At 37.1% G+C, this 19,932-nt stretch overlaps 1 protein-coding gene across 5 annotated transcripts in view; it reads left to right on the forward strand.

Moving 5' to 3' along the window:
- Positions 1 to 19,932, forward strand: part of XRN1 (5'-3' exoribonuclease 1) — a 113,274-nt gene that overhangs the window by 86,703 nt on the left and 6,639 nt on the right. For all 5 annotated transcript variants that reach the window (XM_019961410.2, XM_019961419.2, XM_019961426.2 and 2 more), the window contains 7 exons: positions 5,610 to 5,671; positions 7,044 to 7,154; positions 7,311 to 7,433; positions 8,030 to 8,189; positions 10,017 to 10,195; positions 13,392 to 13,505; positions 13,599 to 13,701. In XM_019961410.2, the coding sequence (XP_019816969.2) occupies positions 5,610 to 5,671; positions 7,044 to 7,154; positions 7,311 to 7,433; positions 8,030 to 8,189; positions 10,017 to 10,195; positions 13,392 to 13,505; positions 13,599 to 13,701 (852 nt within the window). The remainder of the gene's footprint in view (positions 1 to 5,609; positions 5,672 to 7,043; positions 7,155 to 7,310; positions 7,434 to 8,029; positions 8,190 to 10,016; positions 10,196 to 13,391; positions 13,506 to 13,598; positions 13,702 to 19,932) is intronic.

Raw genomic sequence — 19,932 nt, forward strand, 5'->3', positions numbered from 1 at the left:
TGGGATGCAGCCTGCCCTCTCCTTGTACCCCTGGGTTTTCAAAAATCCTGGCCAAGCCTGGGCTCCTCCATGCTGGGCCTCAGGCTTCTCTTCTGGAAGATGGAACAACAGCATCGTCCTCAGTGGACAGTGGTCAAGTTTAAGGGTATTTGTACCCAGAAAAGACTGACTCAGCTGAGCTGCCCTTATTGACTCCTTGGAACAGCCATTGGGTTCTGGGTTCCATCAGGAACACTCAGTGCTTTTATTAATGACACCAGCAGCAGCAGCAATAGTAGTAATAACAATAATGGGAGAACTAGTGTGAGAACATAAGAACCATGACCTTGCACTTTCACATACTGTGGCAATTGAGTTCAAAGCCTCAGGTCCCCTCTCCTAGGAAACCGTGCCCCTAAGAAGTCATGTCCATGTGAAAATGCCACGCCCCTTACAAGCCTTCAGTTCTCCACCTGCAAAGTGAAAGAGCCAAATACCCGAAGTTTAAATCAAACTGGGTCAGGAACACTGCCCAGAGGGACAAATCAGCTAATCCTACCTTGATTTACAGTTTTGGTCCCCAAGGAATTCTCTCTTTTTCTCTCTCTCTCTTTTTTGTTTGTTTGTTTGCATCCGAGTTAAAAATACATTGCTTGGAAATAAAATTTTTTAAAGTTAGGTTGTCTTTTCGTTCTTGAGTTGTAAGAGTACTTTTAATATTCCATATCCTATGAAGTACTTTTTATGTTCTATATACTATATGCTGTTCAGATATTTGATTCGCAGCTATGTGCTATCATTCTGTGGTTGTCTTTTAACTTTCTTTACAGTGTCCTTGAAGCACAAAAGTTTTAAATTTTGACCAAATCCAATTTACCTATTTCTGATTTTTCTTTAGTTGCTTGTGCTTTAGGTATCATCTAAGAAACCATTACCTAATTCAAGGTCACAAAAATTTACACCTGTGTTTTCTTCTAAGAGCATTACAGTTTTAGCTGTAACATTTAGGTCTTTTTTCCATTTTTGAATAAGTGCGTATATAGTATGAGTCCATATTCACTCTCTTGCATATAGACATCTAGTTGTCCCAGCACTATTTATTAAAAGACTGTTCTTTGCTCATTGAATTTTCTTTGCACTGCATTGAATTGTCTTGGCACCCTTGTCATAAATCAGTTGACCATAGATGCATAGGTTTATTTCTAGTCTCTAATTGCATTTCACTGATCTATATTCCATCTTTTTGTGCACAACACATCATCTTCATTACCATAGTTTTGTTATCAGTTTTGAAATTAGAAAATTTGAATCCTCCAACTTTGTTTTTCAAGATTATTTGTCAAGTTCTGGTCTCTTGCATTTCCGTATAAATTTTAGGATCAGCTTGTCTATTTCTGCAGATATGGCAGCTGGAATTTTTATAGGGATTATACTGAATCTGTAGACCACTTTGGGTAGTATTGTCATCAATACTACCCAATAAGCCTCTCTATTTCTTTCAACGATGTCTTATAGTATTCAGTGTATAAGTCTTGAATTTTTTGTTAAATTTATTAATAAGTATTTTATTACAGTTGTCAGTGGAGCTGTTTCCTTAATTTTGGGAGCATATTGTTCATTACAATTTATAGAAATAACACTGACTTTTGTATATTGATCTTGTATTCCTCCACCTTGTTGAACTTATTTATTAGCCCTAGTTTTTTGTGGCTTCCGCAAATGTAGTTTTACTTCTTCCTATACAATCTGGGTGCCTTCTATTTATTTTTCTTGCCTCATTGTTGTGGCTATAACCACCAGTCAAATAGAAGTGGTGAGGGTACGCATCCTTGTCTTGATCTTAAGGGTAAGCTTTCAGTCTTTCATCATTAAATATAATGTTAACTGTAGGGTTTTGGTAGCTGCCCTTCAAGGTGAAGAAGTTTCTTTGTATTCCTAGATTGTTGATTTTTTTTTAACCTAGGAGGGATATTAGTTTTTGTCGCATGCTGTGTCTTTGACTTTTGAGATGATCACATGGATTCTGTCCTTTATGCATTCAATGTGTTTTTTTTTTCACTGATTGTTTTTCATATGTTGAACCAACCTTGCATACCTGGAATAAATCCCACTAGATCTTGGTGTATCATCCTCCTTATACAGTACAAGATTCTATTCACTGGTATTTTGTTGAGGATCTTTGCATCTGTATTCATAAAGGACATTTGTAATTTTCTTGTGATGTCTTTAATTTTGGTATCATGGTAATACTGGGCTCATAGAATGTTGGAATAACACTTTGAAAGAACTCTAGCCTGATTCTAATCTCAAGTAGCAGCCAGGCTATGGATTTTCACCAAAAATATACTACCTGTTTTTTTTTTTCAAGGCTTCATGGAACTGGAGAGTAAGAGATAGAACTGGGCAGGGCAAGTTAAAATGTCACAAAACTCACTGTTTTTACTAGATTCAGTCTTTTTTCTTGAAGAAATACATCCCAGATTGTTGCAAGTCTTTGATTAATTTCTATCATTCTGAAAATTAGGATTCTGGTGATTTATATTCATTTTCTTGTTGCTTTTATGGAGAAAAGAATTTGTAGAGGTCCTTCAGTATTTTTGCTGATGTCACCTCACTAACCACATTTTGAGATAAATTTAAATTTTATTTAGAGTAATCCAGTTACCTTTTTATGTATATAAACACTTGCCTATTACATTACTCCAGGGACTTCCTTGGCAGTCCAGTGGTTAAGACGTCATGCTTCCACTGCAGGGGCACAAGTTTAGTCTTTGGTTGGGGAACCTAAGATCTTACATGCTGCAAGGCATGGCCAAAAAATTTAAAATAAATGAATAAATAAATTCAAATTATATTACAGATTTTTGTTAAGAATATGTGCAAGTATTTTGTTGTTAATATTCTCTAACGTATTTTATGTATTTTGACTCTTCATTTGTTTCAGTAATCCACTGTGTTTTAGGCACAGTAGGGAGTACAGATACACATATGAGAATCTTCATCTTACAGTACTTTTTCTCTTCTCTTGATCATAGTATTCCCAAATTGTATCAAATTGCTCTTCATGTTCAAAATATGACTCTCTTGTTATTCATTTATTTATTCAGCTGTTTTATGTGCAAGGTATTGTTTTAGGTGCTGGGGATAAGTCAGACAAGTTTTCTGACCTAATGGACTTTATATTCTAAGGTTGAGACTAATAATAGGCAGAGTAAATTCCATAATCTGTAGTAATGATAAATCTATGATGAAAAATACAGCAAAGTAAGAAGATTGAGTGATGCAGATGCTGTTTTAAATATGGTAGTCAAGTAATACCTCTCCAAGGACACATTTGAATAGAGACCCAAATGAAAGGGAAATGGAATCAGCTTACTGAAGAGCTTTCCAGCAGAGGAAATACCAAGTGCCGAGTCCTGAGTCTAATTGATTATATTTTATATGCACATGGTATTTTATGTATTTATATATTTCCTATAGTTTAAGAATAGTCTTTATAAAATGTTTTTCTTCTTTTTTTTTTTTTTTAGCAGGAGTCTTTTTTTTTTTTTTTTTAAACTTTACAATATTGTATTAGTTTTGCCAAATATCGAAATGAATCCGCCACAGGTATACCTGTGTTCCCCATCCTGAACCCTCCTCCCTCCTCCCTCCTCATACCCTCCCTCTGGGTCGTCCCAGTGCACCAGCCCCAAGCATCCAGTATCATGCATTGAACCTGGACTGGCGACTCGTTTCATACATGATATTATACATGTTTCAATGCCATTCTCCCAAATCTCCCCACCCTCTCCCTCACCCACGGAGTCCATAAGACTGCTCTATACATCAGTGTCTCTTTTGCTGTCTCGAACACAGGGTTATTGTTACCATCTTTCTAAATTCCATATATATGCGTTAGTATACTGTATTGGTGTTTTTCTTTAAAAATTATTTTGAAAAAACTTTTCTTGTTTTATAACTTTGGTTCAGATTTTTGTTTTTGTTTTGCACCAATGTGTGTGTGTGTGTTAGTTGCTTAGTCGTGTCCGACTCTGCAACCCCATAGACCGTAGCCCACCAGGTCCCTCTGTCCATGGGATTCTCCAGGCAAGAACACTGGAGTGGGTTGCCATTTCCTTCTCCAAAAGGAATTACAGAAAGAAAGTGAAGTCGCTCAGTTGTGAACGACTCTTTGTGACCCCATGGACTGTAGCCTACCAGGCTCCCCAATCCATGGAATTTTCCAGGCAAGAGTACTGGAGTGGGTTGCTATTTCCTTCTCCAAATATCTATATGTTATTTTTGTTTCTTTTACATTTTAAGTTAAGTATAGATTCTGCTGCTGCTGCTAAGTCGCTTCAGTCGTGTCTGACTCTGTGCGACCCCATAGACGGCTCCGCCGTCCCTGGGATTCTCCAGGCAAGAACACTGGAGTGGGTTGCCATTTCCTTCTCCAATGCATGAAAGTGAAAAGTGAAAGTGAAGTCGCCCAGTCTTGCCCGACTCTTAGTGACCCCATGGACTGCAGCCTACCAGGCTCCTCCATCCATGAGATTTTCCAGGCAAGAGTACTGGAGTGGGGTGCCATTGCCTTCTCCAAAATATAGATTCATGTCCCCATAAATCTGATAATTAAAGCTTCAAGATTTTATAGTTAATTAAAATGTTTGTGATTTTTTCTTCAAGTTATTCTTTATATAAAAGTGTGTAAGCCATTTACATTATGTGGAATTCCAATTAGTTTTCTTGTGTGTCTCAACAAAGGTTTAATGTTGAATCCAGGAATTCTTCCTTGGCTTCTTCTCTTACCCTCTCTGTTCTCCCTTCCCTTCTCATCTTTGTGCCTTCCTTCCCTTTTCTCTCATTCCAACCCCTCCCTCCCTTCTATCCATTCCTTCTACTTCTTTCCTCATCCTCTCTTTCCTTTTGTGTCCCTCTCTTTCTTCCTCCTTTTTTCTTCCTTTCTTCTTTTCTTTTCTTCTTCCTTTTTCCCTTCCCTCCTTCCTCTTCTAATCTATCCTTTTTCATTTTCTTTCTGTTCTCCTAATTTCCCCTTAACAAGAATACTAACATAGCTTCCTCATTGGTCTCTAACTCCTTGTATATAATAGGCCACTGCTATATTTTAATTTTCTTAAAGCTCAATTCTGATCAGATTCCTACCTGATCAAAACTTTTCTGTGATTATGCCCATTACCTCCAGTGTAATTCCATAGTCTTCAGTCCTTGGCAGATTATGGCTGCAGCCTGCTCCTCTAGTTCAACTAAGCTGCATTATACTTCTTAGCCTCCAGCAGAACTTGTCTATTTAGAGTGCCACAAATATTCCTTGCTTTCTGCTACTCCTATTATTTGTCTTTTCTCTTATTATTTTCTTTGCTGAAATACTTAGCCCCCTATTCTGCCCTTTGGAAACTTGCCGTTCTACAAGACTCAATTAGATGCCACCTTTCTTTTTCCCTTGTTGTTGCCTGTATCTTTTCTCCCCCTCATCTAGATTACAAGTTCTTCAAAAGCAGGGCCTTTTTCTCCCTCCGTGGAATTCAGTGAATTCTTTAGCACAGTGCCTTGCTGTGGTAAATATTTGGTAAATTTAATAGGTATGGAACAAATTTCATTTAACAGAATTTCTATTTTCTTGTGTCTAGTTAAAGAAGAGTGTAAGAGTCCTAAAACTGAGAGTCGGTCACAAAAAATGTCAAATAGGCAGGTAAGCTTCTTAAAATCAAATTTCTAGTAGTCCACTTTTTATTGGAATTGGTGGCTCTGTGGCATCTGCCTTAAATTTGCAGCCCTTTCAACCTGATTCATAATGTGTGTGGCAAGAGGGTTGCTGAGCCTATCAGTCCCTTGGATGGGAGGTTGCGCAACTAGAGTCCAAGACTTGGAATTAGAGATACATTCTGCTTCTGCTGTTTCATGGTTCAGTGGCCTTGAGCAAATCACTGCACTTCTCACAGCCTCAGTTTCTTCATCTTTAAAATGGAGACTAAAATATATCACTTGTGCCTCTCATTCATTATATATAGTCTGGTGCTACTGCTTAGTCCCTCACTCTTGTCCGACTCTTTGCTACCCTATGAACTGCAGCCCTCCAGGCTCCTCTCTCCATGGGAATTCTTTACCAGCTGAGCTACCAGGAAAGCCCTATATAAGTACTTACAAACATGCCTACTTATATGAGTGTGTGTACATTTTATATATAAACTATTTGGAAATACGGGCTGCTGTCCATGGGGTCACAAAGAGTTGGACACGACTGAGCGACTAAGCATGCATGCATGTTTATATATTCAATGAAAGTATATAGACCAACATGGAAAAGTTAACAGTTAATTCTGTGGAGTTAGGTTAATAAGAGAAACTGAGATCATTTATATTTTATTTTAAGAGTTTCTGCTGATTGATAGTCTATATACATTTTATAATAAAAAACACTTTAAATCACATGTACACATGTGTATACTTCACATGTGTGCATTTTATATGCATATTATGTTTTATAACAAAGTGTTTTAAAAAGTTAGATCTCTTATAAGCTATATTTATAAAAGATATCTTAGCAGATATCTTGGCACATAACAGGTTCTCAGTAATGGAACCCATTAATTTTCAGATACCAATAAAGGGTTGAATTACATAACTTTCAAACCTTCTCCTTCTGAAATTCTTATGCTATAATTTCCTTTCTTCTAGAAAAGGAGTTCATAAACTCTTTAGTGCTGTGGGCCTCTTTGGTGAAGTATATGGACTCTTTCTGAGAATAATAGTATTAATGTAACAATAAAATATATAAGATTTGAAAGAAAACCAATTATATTGAAATGCCATTAAAATCACCACCATTGTATTAATAGTTTATTGCCTACATTCATAATTGAAGGGAATGCTAAATCTTATTTAGAAATGAATGGAGGTTAAGATGTAATTTTTTCCCTCATCAAGTTTATGGGCCCCCCTTTTTTCTTATGATATAAAAGAAAAAATAACACTCCAAAAAGTTGGCAGTGATTTATTTAGAATACTGTTAAGTAGTAACTATAATTTTATTTGCACAAAAACCCATTCTTACTCTTTTATAGGCATTTGGAGGGCCTGCCAAATGTAATATTAAGCTACTGAAGAGAAATGAAAATTCAGAAGTCTCAGAAAATCAAAAGGTTGTGACTGGTTATCCAAGTGGTGTTGATAAGGTAAAAGACCATTCATTCAGTTTATCTTCCCACACTTTAACACTTGGAAAGACGAGTGAGTGAAAATTAAATGATCAATTTTGTACATAAAACTCTTAGTGATTTTCAGGTCCTTGTACTTTCAAAACTTCATGCACAAAATATTTATTCTTTTAGCCTAATCCTGGAATTGAGAACTTCTTAGCATCCTTGAATATCTCCAAAGAAAGTGAAATACAGTCATCTCATCATGAAGAGCCTCCAAGTGAAGAACATTTGTCACCACAGTCATTTGCTATGGTTCGTATTTTGTAGGAGCTTGTACAATATGGTAATTTTATTATTGTTGGCCATACGTACCCTGTGCAACAGTTAAGATACCTTCTCTTACATAGACTGATGTGAGGCATATTATTTTCATCCTGTGAGGAAAACTGGGCTGTCCTGGGCAATTTAGCCACCATAGCTCCCTTGTTTTTCTTTTTTTTTTTTCATAGTTATTTTGTTTTTAGATTTTACTTAGTTCTTTTAAGCTGTTTGCACGTATGAAATTGCATTGTGTTTCTTTTTTTTTTTTTTTAATTTTATTTTATTTTTAAACTTTACATAATTGTATTAGTTTTGCCAAATATCAAAATGAATCCCTTGTTTTTCAAACATTGTTCCCAGACTGTTTGGTCAGAAATTAAGCAGGAATGATAATTATTATTTCTTTGCCAGGAAATGTGGATTTTTTTTCAACTCTATTGATTTTCCTTATTCTTTATCTGAATGTAGTTATTGTCTTAATTTTTAACAATAGAACTTATTAAAAGGAGGATCAGTAAGCTCTGTAACTCTAAGTTTAACTTTTCTCTCTACCCCCACTATCTCCACACTAATCATTTTCAAAGCAGAAAGGAACTCGGATGCTTAAAGAAATTCTAAAAATTGACAGCTCTGACAGTATGGATCATAAGAATGAAATGAAACAGTTTGGTAATGAAGTCACTGTTTCCTCTAGTAGAAGAGATGAATATGGATCTTCCTCACAACCTAAACAAAATAAGAAATTGAGTAAGTAAGCTAAGTACTTAATAAGAAATTAAGTGAGCTAATAGCCAACTTCAAAAATTCAGTTCATTTGGTTTTTTAATCTTGGAATTTTTAAAGATAAAACTACTTTTATTTTTTTAAGTATAATGAAGGGTAATAAGTGTGTTTTCTTATGCTTATGTCATTACATAACAATGTATTAAATAACTGTAACCAGTAGATCTCTAATTATCTTCTTGTAACTACTTAAATTATACTGTAACAGATACTCATTCTGTAGATTCCAAACCTAGAAAAGTTTTTACATTTTACCTTTTTCTCAATAATTTAAAAATTATTATGTAATTTAAATATATTATTTAACTTTTATCTATGAAATAACATTGCAGATGTCTGTTGCAGTAATTATATGACATATATAAAGCAGTTAGCACTGTGTCTAACACATCCTAGGTGCCAATAATTGGTATTAGTATTATGTTAAAATAACTTGACTCACATAAAAAAGAAGAAGCTGTAAAATCAATTAAAAATAATTAATGGAGGCACACATTGGAAAGTGGCACTCACCATAAGTCTGTGAAGCCTACAGCATAACATGTGGCACACAGCTGGACTTCACTAGATGTCGGTCATTGCCCCTAATTCTGTGTCCACTATACTTAATATTTGTCTCTGTAATTATCTTCAAAAGTCCACCAGGAATAATGGTAGGTGGGGACAAAAGTTTCTCAGGTAAAAAACATTTTGAAATAAGGCAATTTGAATTTATTAAGGATCAAAATCTGGAACAATATCAGAGCCTAGCTTCATTTATCTACTGAGTATCAGGATAAATAATTAAAATTCCAATAACTCTCAGGAAACAATATATATCATAGTGACAGATGTATTCTTGAAATAGAGCAAAATAAAATTTTAAAACAGTATCAGCTAAGTATGATCCCACTGTCAAAAACAAGTAACTTTTACTATATTTCAGTACAGTAAAAAGTATTATATACCTTAGAATGAAGAGCTCAGAACCCAGCCCATGTAACAGAACTAATTATGACTTTGGGCAAGCCACTTATTTTTTAATCTATAATAGTTAGAGGTTTAGATTCATTCTCCGCTAGGGTGTGCTTTTGTTCTGTTGGTGAGTTTCTTGATTATAAAGAATGTGCTCTTTCAGAATTTTTAAAATCATATTCTATATAAAGGCACTTAGAAGGTTTGATTTCAGAAAAAACATTCAAGAAGCACTATTTTAGAGCAAAAAACATTGATCCATGTGGCTCAGAAAGTAAGATGGATTTTGAGAAAACCAAAGCTGAAGCCTCAAAACTTAAGAATTTTAACACAAGGAACTCTACTCAGTGATCTGTGGTGACTAAATGGAAAGAAATCTAAAAAAAAGAGTGAATATATGTATACATATAACTGATTCATTTTACTGTACAGCAGAAACTAGCACAACACTGTAAAGCAACTATACTCCAATAAAAATTAAAGGAAAAAAACATTAAGAATTAATTATAAATCAGCTCAAGAAAGCCGTTTGCTTGTTTAGATTTTGCCTACAATGTGTTAATCTCTCACGATGTTAATTTTTGGCAGTCATCAACTTATATTTTTTAATCTTTATCTTAATTATATATCAGTAATTAATTATAATCATCTAAAAATCTTCATTTAGTTCTAGTTATTTTAGGCAAGACTAAATAGTTCTTACATTTGCTTCATAGGAAATGTTCCTCTTTTCACTTTCTAACTATGTCTTACTTGCTATTCTGTAAAGCCCTGCCATAATTGCATAGTTTGAATTATCATTTAATGTAGATACGTCCTTTTCTCTTTTTTTTGTAGCATCTTATATGAACAAGCCTCACAGTGCTAGTGAGTACCATAATGTTCAGTCTATGGACAGTGTGTGCTGGCCTACTGGCCAGATTCCTCCTATGTCCACACCAGTAACTGAACTTTCTCGAATTTGTTCCCTTGTTGGAATGCCACAACCAGATTTCTCCTTTCTGAGAACACCACAGGTATGGTAAACTACTGTTCTTCTGTTCGCATAAGTTATTATCACTGAGCTTAAACAAATCAACTGAAAATCTTTGGCTGAAAATAATATAGTGGAGCTGGTATTTTTGACTTTATGAGAAGCGTAGATGAATACTTTTCCATTTATGCATAACCAGAGCCCTCATGACACTGACAGGAACTTGGGCAGCAGGTCACCTCGCAGGATTCTTCAGAGTGGTGACAGGGCTAGGGGTCTTGGCGTACAGTGCAGCTGTCAAACTGTTTGGTCTCAGAAACTACCCATCTTTTTTTTTGAGAACCCCAAAGAAATTTTGTTTACTTGTATTATATCCATATTTACCAAATTAAAAATGAAAAAATTTTAAGTAGTTAATTAAAAATGACTTTTTGAAAAAATTTACTGAGAAGAATGTCATTCCCCTACATTTTTGCAAGTCTTTTCCATCTTCTAGATTAACAGGAGAAGCTAGATTTTCATCTCTGCTTCTTACTATCCATCTCTTGTAATACATGGTTTTGGTTGAAATACATGAAGAAAATCTGACCTCACACGAATGGTTGGAAAAAAGAAAGAAAATTTTAATAGCCTTTTCATATCATTGTGGATATTTTTTGATAAACAACATTAAAACATGGTATTTTCTTTAAAGTTAGTGCAGTTGTAGAATTTGAAATTATATTAATGAACGTTTTGTTCTCTCTATACTTATGAAAAAGAGAGAGTGAAAAGAGCAAATAACATTTTCATATTATTATAAAAATAGTTTGAAGCTCTGGAAAGGGTCTCAGGGACCTCTGAGGTCCCCATACCACACCTTGAGAACCACTACAGGAAATCTGTTTTATCCTTTATCCAAACTCTTGACATATTCTTACCTAAAACAACCATTAGTAATAATGGTAATAATACTATGTTAGTATAATGATACTGTGTTAGTATAATGATACTAACATAGTATTAATAATAATAGTAATAATACTATACTTAGTAATCAGATCAGATCAGATCAGTCGCTCAGTTGTGTCCGACTCTTTGCGACCCCGTGAATCGCAGCACGCCAGGCCTCCCTGTCCATCACCAACTCCCGGAGTTCACTCAGACTCACATCCATCGAGTCAGTGATGCCATCCAGCCATCTCATCCTCTGTCGTCCCCTTCTCCTCCTGCCCCCAATCCCTCCCAGCATCAGAGTCTTTTCCAATGAGTCAACTCTTCACATGAGGTGGCCAAAGTACTGGAGTTTCAGCTTTAGCATCATTCCTTCCAAAGAAATCCCAGGGCTGATCTTCTTCAGAATGGAGTGGTTGGATCTCCTTGCAGTCCAAGGGACTCTCAAGAGTCTTCTCCAACACCACAGTTCAAAAGCATCAATTCTTCGGCGCTCAGCTTTCTTCACAGTCCAACTCTCACATCCATACATGACCACTGGAAAAACCATAGCCTTGACTAGCCAGACCTTTGTTGGCAAAGTAATGTCTCTGCTTTTGAATATGCTATCTAGGTTGGTCATAACTTTCCTTCCAAGGAGTAAGCGTCTTTTAATTTCATGGCTGCAGTCACCATCTGTAGTGATTTTGGAGCCTAGAAAAATAAAGTCTGACACTGTTTCCACTGTTTCCCCATCTATTTCCCATGAAGTGGTGGGACCGGATGCCATGATCTTCGTTTTCTGAATGTTGAGCTTTAAGCCAACTTTTTCACTCTCCACCTTCACTTTCATCAAGAGGCTTTTGAGTTCCTCTTCACTTTCTGTCATAAGGGTGGTGTCATCTGCATATCTGAGGTTATTGATATTTCTCCCAGCAATCTTGATTCCAGTTTGTGTTTCTTCCAGTCCAGCGTTTCTCATGATGTACTCTGCATAGAAGTTAAATAAGCAGGGTGACAATATACAGCCTTGACGAACTCCTTTTCCTATTTGGAGCCAGTCTGTTGTTCCATGTCCAGTTCTAACTCTTGCTTCCTGACCTGCATACAAATTTCTCAAGAGGCAGATCAGGTGGTCTGGTATTCCCATCTCTTTCAGAATTTTCCACAGTTTATTGTGATCCACACAGTCAAAGGCTTTGGCATAGTCAATAAAGCAGAAATAGATGTTTTTCTGGAACTCTTTGGCTTTTTCTGTGATCCAGTGGATGTTGGCAATTTGATCTCTGGTTCCTCTGCCTTTTCTAAAACAAGCTTGAACATCAGGAAGTTCACGGTTCACATATTGCTGAAGCCTGGCTTGGAGAATTTTGAGCATTACTTTACTAGCATGTGAGATGAGTGCAATTGTGCGGTAGTTTGAGCATTCTTTGGCATTGCCTTTCTTTGGAATTGGAATGAAAACTGACCTTTTCCAGTCCTGTGGCCACTGCTGAGTTTTCCAAATTTGCTGGCATATTGAGTGCAGCACTTTCACAGCATCATCTTTCAGGATTTGGAATAGCTCAACTGGAGTTCCATCACCTCCACTAGCTTTGTTCGTAGTGATGCTTTCTAAGGCCCACTTGACTTCACATTCCAGGATGTCTGGCTCTAGGTCACTACTACATAAATATGACTACTTTCTGAAAAAGCATTTTTCTTAAAAATCTTTTTTATCAAAGGAAAAAAGTATACAGTAAAGAATTGTCATTCAAATGTAAATATAAAATCAGTCAGAACTTCAGAGTTTTTAAGATTTTGGCAGTTAATTCATGTTAGTAAAATGTCTGCTATTTAAAGGATGGTGGAAAGCAGGGGTCAGCACATTTTTTCTATAAACAGCCAGATAGTAAATATTTCAGGCTCTGTGGGCCATGTGGTCTCTGTCACTTCCCTCTGCAGTTATAGTAGGTATAGGCAAACCATAAGAGTGGACTTGGCTGTGCTCCAATAAAATCTTACGTACAAAAACAAGTAGGAAACCTAGTTTCCTGATCCTCGATGTAAAGAAGAAAGTTTAGCTGACTTTCATTTACAATAGGATTCCGACCCTTCAGCTAGCTTAGAGATAGATCATTTTAACTTTGTAAACACTGAAAGATAAGGCAACAGTTTTAAAGTTTTTGTATCATAACTGAAAACTTAAGCTATAGTCCCTCTTTGAATTCTTGAAATTTTTTTTTACAGAATGTTAGATGAAATTATTCTACTTGTTTAAGCTTTCTAGAAGGAGGTCAACTTCCTGGACAGATAACTTCATAAACATTCCTGTTCTCTTTTTTTAGACAATGACAGTTTGCCAGGTAAAATTATCTAACGGCTTACTGGTACATGGGCCACAGTGCCATTCTGAAAATGAAGCCAAGGAAAAAGCTGCATTTTTTGCTATACAACAATTGGTGAGAACTGCCCATGAATTCTCTACTAAATCTTTAAATAATCCCTCTAGATGTTTCTGATGCATTGTTTTATAACTTTAAATACTTCCATAGGGCTCCTTAGGAGTGAATTTCCCTTTGCCTCCACCAATATTTCCAAGTTATCCTCCAGCTATACCACCTGGAACCATTCCTCCAGTTTTTCCCCAGCCTACTGGTAAGGTATCTTTCTCGTCTAAATATTTACCATTTAATTATTGTTTTTAGTAAGTTCTTTTAAGAAGCATCACTTCAAGGAAACCAAGAAATGATCTAAATATCTCAGTAATGTAAGGAGTTGTAAGGGGTAAGCCTGAAACCAGAGCCTGCAGATTTATCTAGAAATGCAGGGAGTATTAAACTGGTTATCTCTTCTCTTTGCCCAGACTCCATTAAACTGAATAATAAACTATTTTAAATGTGAACCTATAAAGACAAAGAGATGAGAAAAGAAATATCAGCACATTAGAATTTTTTTTGCATTTTATTTATTTAATATAAATTTATTTATTTTAATTGTAGGTTAATTACTTTACAATATTGTATTGGTTTTGCCATACATCAACATGAATCTGCCACAGGTATACACGTGTTCCCCGTCCTGAACCCCCCTCCCACCTCCCTCCCCGTACCATCCCTCTGGGTCATCCCAGTGCACCAGCCCCAAGCTTCCTGTATCATGCATCCAACCTGGACTGGCGATTCGTGCACATTAGAATTTGAAAACAGTTTGTGATGAGAAAAGAAGAGAAATAAAAACCAATGCAACAGAGTAGAGTTATGTTCAGACTGAAGAGTGAATAAAAGAGGATACAAACCAAAAGATGAGCAGATTGTCCCTCACAGTTCCCAAGAGATTCACAACTTGAAAGTGTCAGACACTACCAGTGGCATGGCCTGAAAAGAGGGGGTCAGTTCAACATCTGTAGCAAGAGTGATGGAACCCCTCCCCAGAGCCTTCCCCCACACAGTCAAGCAGTTAACATCTACAGGCAAAAGCCTGGAGGTATGGTCTCCAGAAGGTTCCATACATACGAGACACCAGGTACAGAATAGAGAATGAGATACTAGGCTGGAAACTGAGGTTATATAAAGTTCCTTTTCCCATCCTATTCCCACGCTGTAACAAGCCTTAGCCCAGATAGGAAGTTGGGGGATGGTTTTTTGAGAAATTCATTGAATTCCAAGCGAAAGACCCACCAACTTTTGGAGGATGTCCCAACCAAAAGGCTGGCTCACTATTCAGTCATCCTAGGGAGAAGCTGAGGATCTCAAGTCATCTAGCCCTACACCCTCCCAACACTGACACTGCTTCTAATCATAGTTTTAATGTCTTGGTCTTTAATATGAAGAAGTAATAGACTACTGAACATTTTAGGAAAATCTCTATAAGAGCCTGCTGCTGCTGCTGCTAAGTCGCTTCAGTCGTGTCCGACTCTGTGCGACCCCATAGACGGCAGCCCACCAGGCTTCCCCACCCCTGGGATTCTCCAGGCAAGAACACTGTAGTGGATTGCCATTTCCTTCTCCAATGCATGAAAGTAAAAAGTGAAAGTAGTCGCTCAGTTGTGTCCAACTCTTAGCGACCCCATGAACTGCAGCCTATCTGGCTCCTCTGTCCATGGATTTTCCAGGCAAGAGTACTGGAGTAGGGTGCCATTGCCTTCTCCACTATAAGAGCCTAAATGAAGATAAATGAAAGGGATCTGGAGATAGTGTTGGAAAGAAGAGAACTTCAGAGACAGCTTTGGTTAGCATTCTTATGAAATGAAACAGTATTGCAACCAAAAAAAATTAAGAACAAGAATTCACGAATAATAAATAATTGGAGAACAAAAATTGTAGAGCCAAAATTTTAAAATTCAATAGGTAAAGCAAAGTCATAGAACTCTCAGGAAAAAGATCAATGTAAAAGGAGGAAAATAAGAAGTAAGAGAGATTTAGAGGAACTGTCCATACATCCAATACCTATCTAATTGCAGTTCCAGAAAGAGACCAGAGATCATGGGAAGGAGGAAAGTTATCAAAGAAATAGTTTCTTCTGACCAAGGGACATGCATCTATAAACTGAAAGGGCCGCCAGATGCTTAGCACTAAATGAAAAGAGACACAGATTGCCTTGGAATTTAGAATACCAGTAATAAAGAGAAACAATAAACAAAGCAAAAACAACACTCAGTTGTGGATGTGACTGGTATGGAAGTAAAGTCCAATGCTGTTAAGAGCAGTATTGCTTAGGAACCTGGAAGGTTAGGTCCATGAATCAAGGCAAATTGGAAGTGGTCAAAAAGGAGATGGCAAGAGTGGACATCGACATTTTAGGAATCAGCAAACTAAAAAGGACTGAAATGGGTGAATTTAACTCAGATGATCATTATATCTACTTCTGTGGGCAAGAATCCCTTAGAAGAAATAGAGCGGCCATCATAGTCAACAACAGAGTCCGAAAGCAGTACTTGGATGCAGTCTCTAAAATGACAGAATGATCTCTGTTCATTTCCAAGGCAAACCATTCATTTTCACAGTAATCTAAGTCTAAGCCCTGACCAGTTAATGCTGAAGAAGCTGAAGTTGAACGGTTCTATGAAGACCTACAAGACCTTTTAGAACTAACACCCAAAAAAGATGTCCTTTTTATTATAGGGGACTGGAATGCAAAAGTAGGAAGTCAAGAAATACCTGGAGTAACAGGCAAGTTTGGCCATGTTGTATAAAATGAAGCAGGGCAAAGGCTAACGAGTTTTGACAAGAGAACACACTGGTCATAGCAAACACCCTCTTCCAACAACACAAGAGAAGACTCTACACATGAACATTACCAAATGGTCGATACCGAAATCAGATTGATTGTATTCTTTGCAGCCAAAGATGGAGAAGCTCTATATGGTCAGCAAAAACAAGACCAGGAGCTGACTGTGGCTCAGATCGTGAACTCCTTATTGCCAAATTCAGACTTAAATTGAAGAAAGTAGGGAAAACCTCTAGACCATTCAGGTATGACCTAAATCAAATCCGTTATGATTATACAGTGGAAGTGACAAGTAGATTCAAGGGATTAGATCTGATAGAGCACCTGAAGAACTATGAACAGAGGTTCATGACATTGTACAATAGGCAGTGATAAAGACCATCCCCAAGAAAAAGAAATGCAAAAAGGCAAAGCAGTTGTCTGAGAAGGCCTTACAAACAGCTATGAAAAGAAGAGAAGTGAAAGGCAAAGGAGAAAAGGAAAGATATACCCATCTGAATGCAGTTCCAAAGAATAACAAGGAAAGATAAGAAAGCCTTCCTCAGTGATCAATGCAAAGAAGTAGAGGAAAACAATAGAATGGGAAAGACTAAAGATCTCTTCAAGAAAATTAGAGATGCCAAGGGAACTTTTCATGCAAAGATGGGCTCAATAAATGACAGAAATGGTAGGGACCTAACAGAAGCAGAAGATATTAAGAAGAGGGGGCAAGAATACATGGAAAAACTATACAGAAAAGATCTTCACAACTCAGAAAATCATGATGATGTGATCACTCACCTGGAGCCAGACATCCTGGAATGAGAAGCCAAGCGGGCCTTAGGAAGTGTTACTACAAACAAAGCTAGTGGAGATGATGGAATTCCAGTTGAGCTATTCCAGATCCTAAAAGATAATACTGTGAAAGTGCTGCACTCAATATGCCTGCAAATTTGGAAACTCAGAAGTGGCCACAGGACTGGAAAAGGTCAGTTTTCATTCCAATCCCAAAGAAAGGCAATGCCATAGAATGCTCCAACTATCGCACAGATGCACTCATTTCACATGCTAGCAAAGTAATGCTCAAAATTCTCCAAGCCAGGCTTCAACAGTACATGAACCTCCAGGTGTTCAAGCTGGTTTTAGAAAAGGCAAAGGAACCAGAGATCAAATTGTCAACATCCACTGGATCATCGAAAAAGTAAGAGAGTTCCAGAAACACATCTGTTTTATTGACTGTGCCAAAGCTTTTGACAGTGTGGATCACAATAAACTGTGGAAAATTCTGAAAGAGATGGGAATACCAGACCACCTGATCTGCCTCCTGAGAAATCTATATGCAGATCATGAAGCAACAGTTAGAACTGGACATGGAATAACAGACTGGTTCCAAATCAAGAAAGGAGTACGTCAAGGCTGTATATTGCCGCCCTGCTTATTTAACTTATATGCAGAATATCATGAGAAACACTGGTCTCGATGAAGCTCAAACTGGAATCAAGATTGCCAGGAGATGTATCAGTAACCTCAGATACTCAGATGACACCACACTTATGGCAAAAAGTGAAGAAGAACTAAAGAGCCTCTTGATGAAAGTGAAAGAAGAGAGTGAAAAACTTGGCTTAAAACTCAACATTCAGAAAACTAAGCTCATGGCATCTGGTCCCATCACTTCATGGCAAATAGATGGGGAAACAGTGGAAACAGTGAGAGACTTTATTTTGGGGGTCTCCAAAATCACTGCAGATGGTGATTGCAGCCATGAAATTAAAAGACACTTGCTCTTTGGAAGAAAAGTTATAACCAACCTAGACAGCATATTAAAAAGCAGAGACATTGCTTTGCCAACAAAGGTCCATCTTGTCAAGGCTCTCATTTTTCCAGTAGTCATGTATGGATGTGAGAGTTGGACAATAAAGAAAGCTGAGCACCAAAGAATTGATGCTTTTGAACTGTGTTGTTGGAGAAGACTCTTGAGAGTCCCTTGGACTGCAAGGAAATCCAACCAGTCCATCCTAAAGGAAAATCAATCCTGAATATTCATTAGAAAGATTGATGCTGAAGCTGAAACTCCAATACTTTGGCTACCTGATGCGAAGAACTGACTCATTTGTAAAGACCCTGATGCTGAGAAAGAATAGAAGGCGGGAGGAGAAGGGGACGACAGAGAATGAGATGGTTGGATGGCATCACCGACTCAATGGACATGAGTTTGAGTAAACTCCGGGAGTTGGTGACAGACAGGGAAGCCTGGCATCCTACAGTCCATGGGGTAGCAAAGAGTCAGACATAGCTGAGCGACTGAACTGAATAAAGAGAGGTCAGAGATGAAGGAAAAATACAAATAAAAGATCAAAAATCAGAATGTTTTTGCATCATTGAACAGAGACTAGAAGCTAGAAAGCAGTTGAACATTGATTACCTCAAAATCCTGAGACAGAATTAGTTTCATCTCAGATTTCTCTCTAAAGCTAAAGTGTGAATCTAGTGCAAGGGTAGAATGAAGACCTTTCAGACAGGCACATTTTCTTATTATGTACTCTTCTTTAGAAGTTACTGAATTCTGCATCCAAAAAGCAAAGCAATAGTTTTTTTGTTTGTTTGTTTTAAAGAAAACCATGAAACTAAAGACTTCCCTGATAGCTCAGTAGGTAAAGAATCTGCCTGCAATGCAGGAGACTTTGGTTTGATTCCTGGGTCAGGAAGATCCCCTGGAGAAGGGATAGGCTACCTACTCCAGTATTCTTAGACTTCCCTTGTGGCTCAGCTGGTAAAGAACCTTCCTGCAGTGTGGGAGACCTGGGTTCAATCCTGGATTTGGAAGATCCCCTGGAGAAGGGAAAGGCTACCCACTTCAGTATTCTGGCCTGGAGAATTGTCCATGGGGTTGCCAAGTGTCAGACACGACTGAGCGACTTTCACACACACACATGAAACTAAACTGCACGATACCTAATATGCAATGAATGGAAATTCCAGAATGCCAGCTGCTCAGCAGGTGTAGAAAGTAACTGGTCTCAACTGAGAGGGCAGAGGAAGGTCTTGGCAGGTGAGATAATGATCTGATAGATGGGCAGCATTTGGAAAAAAAACATGAAGGATAGATGCATAGAAGACTAAGGTGCTTTTAAAAGATAATTACTCTTAAAAGAGTTTTTTTTAAGTTTTACAAGGAACAAAAAATAATCAGAGTACCCTACTTGGCTTTGAAGTGATAATATTTATATGGTGACATACCACAAACACTGTATTTTTTAAACGAATATTATAATATATTGGGAGGACAGGGCGAGTAGTGAAGTGTGGTATAAAAGAACTGAATTTTGATCTATCATAGTAGTTTTAGTCTAAAAATGCCTAACGTTGAAAAATCAGCTAGTAGTATAAGAAAATTATTGAACAGTATGCAAATAAATAGCTAAAACAATTAAACCTGGGAGGCACCAGATGACTGCTATATTTTGTTGAAAACCCTTTTTATTACAATATGTATGTGTATAATTATTTTTACTTTGATTTGTTTAAAAAATGCAATTTGTCTGAGGCCATAACTTACTAAGTAGCAGTAGTAGCATTCAAAAGCAAATCTATCTGTTAACAAAACCCACAATTTTGTTACTATACTACACTGGCATTCCTTTGCCTGTATAAACAATGGTTAGTCATAAAATTTTTATGGCA

The sequence above is a fragment of the Bos indicus genome, chromosome 1 (assembly GCF_029378745.1).
Source record: "Bos indicus isolate NIAB-ARS_2022 breed Sahiwal x Tharparkar chromosome 1, NIAB-ARS_B.indTharparkar_mat_pri_1.0, whole genome shotgun sequence".
Taxonomy (NCBI): Eukaryota; Metazoa; Chordata; class Mammalia; order Artiodactyla; family Bovidae; genus Bos; species Bos indicus.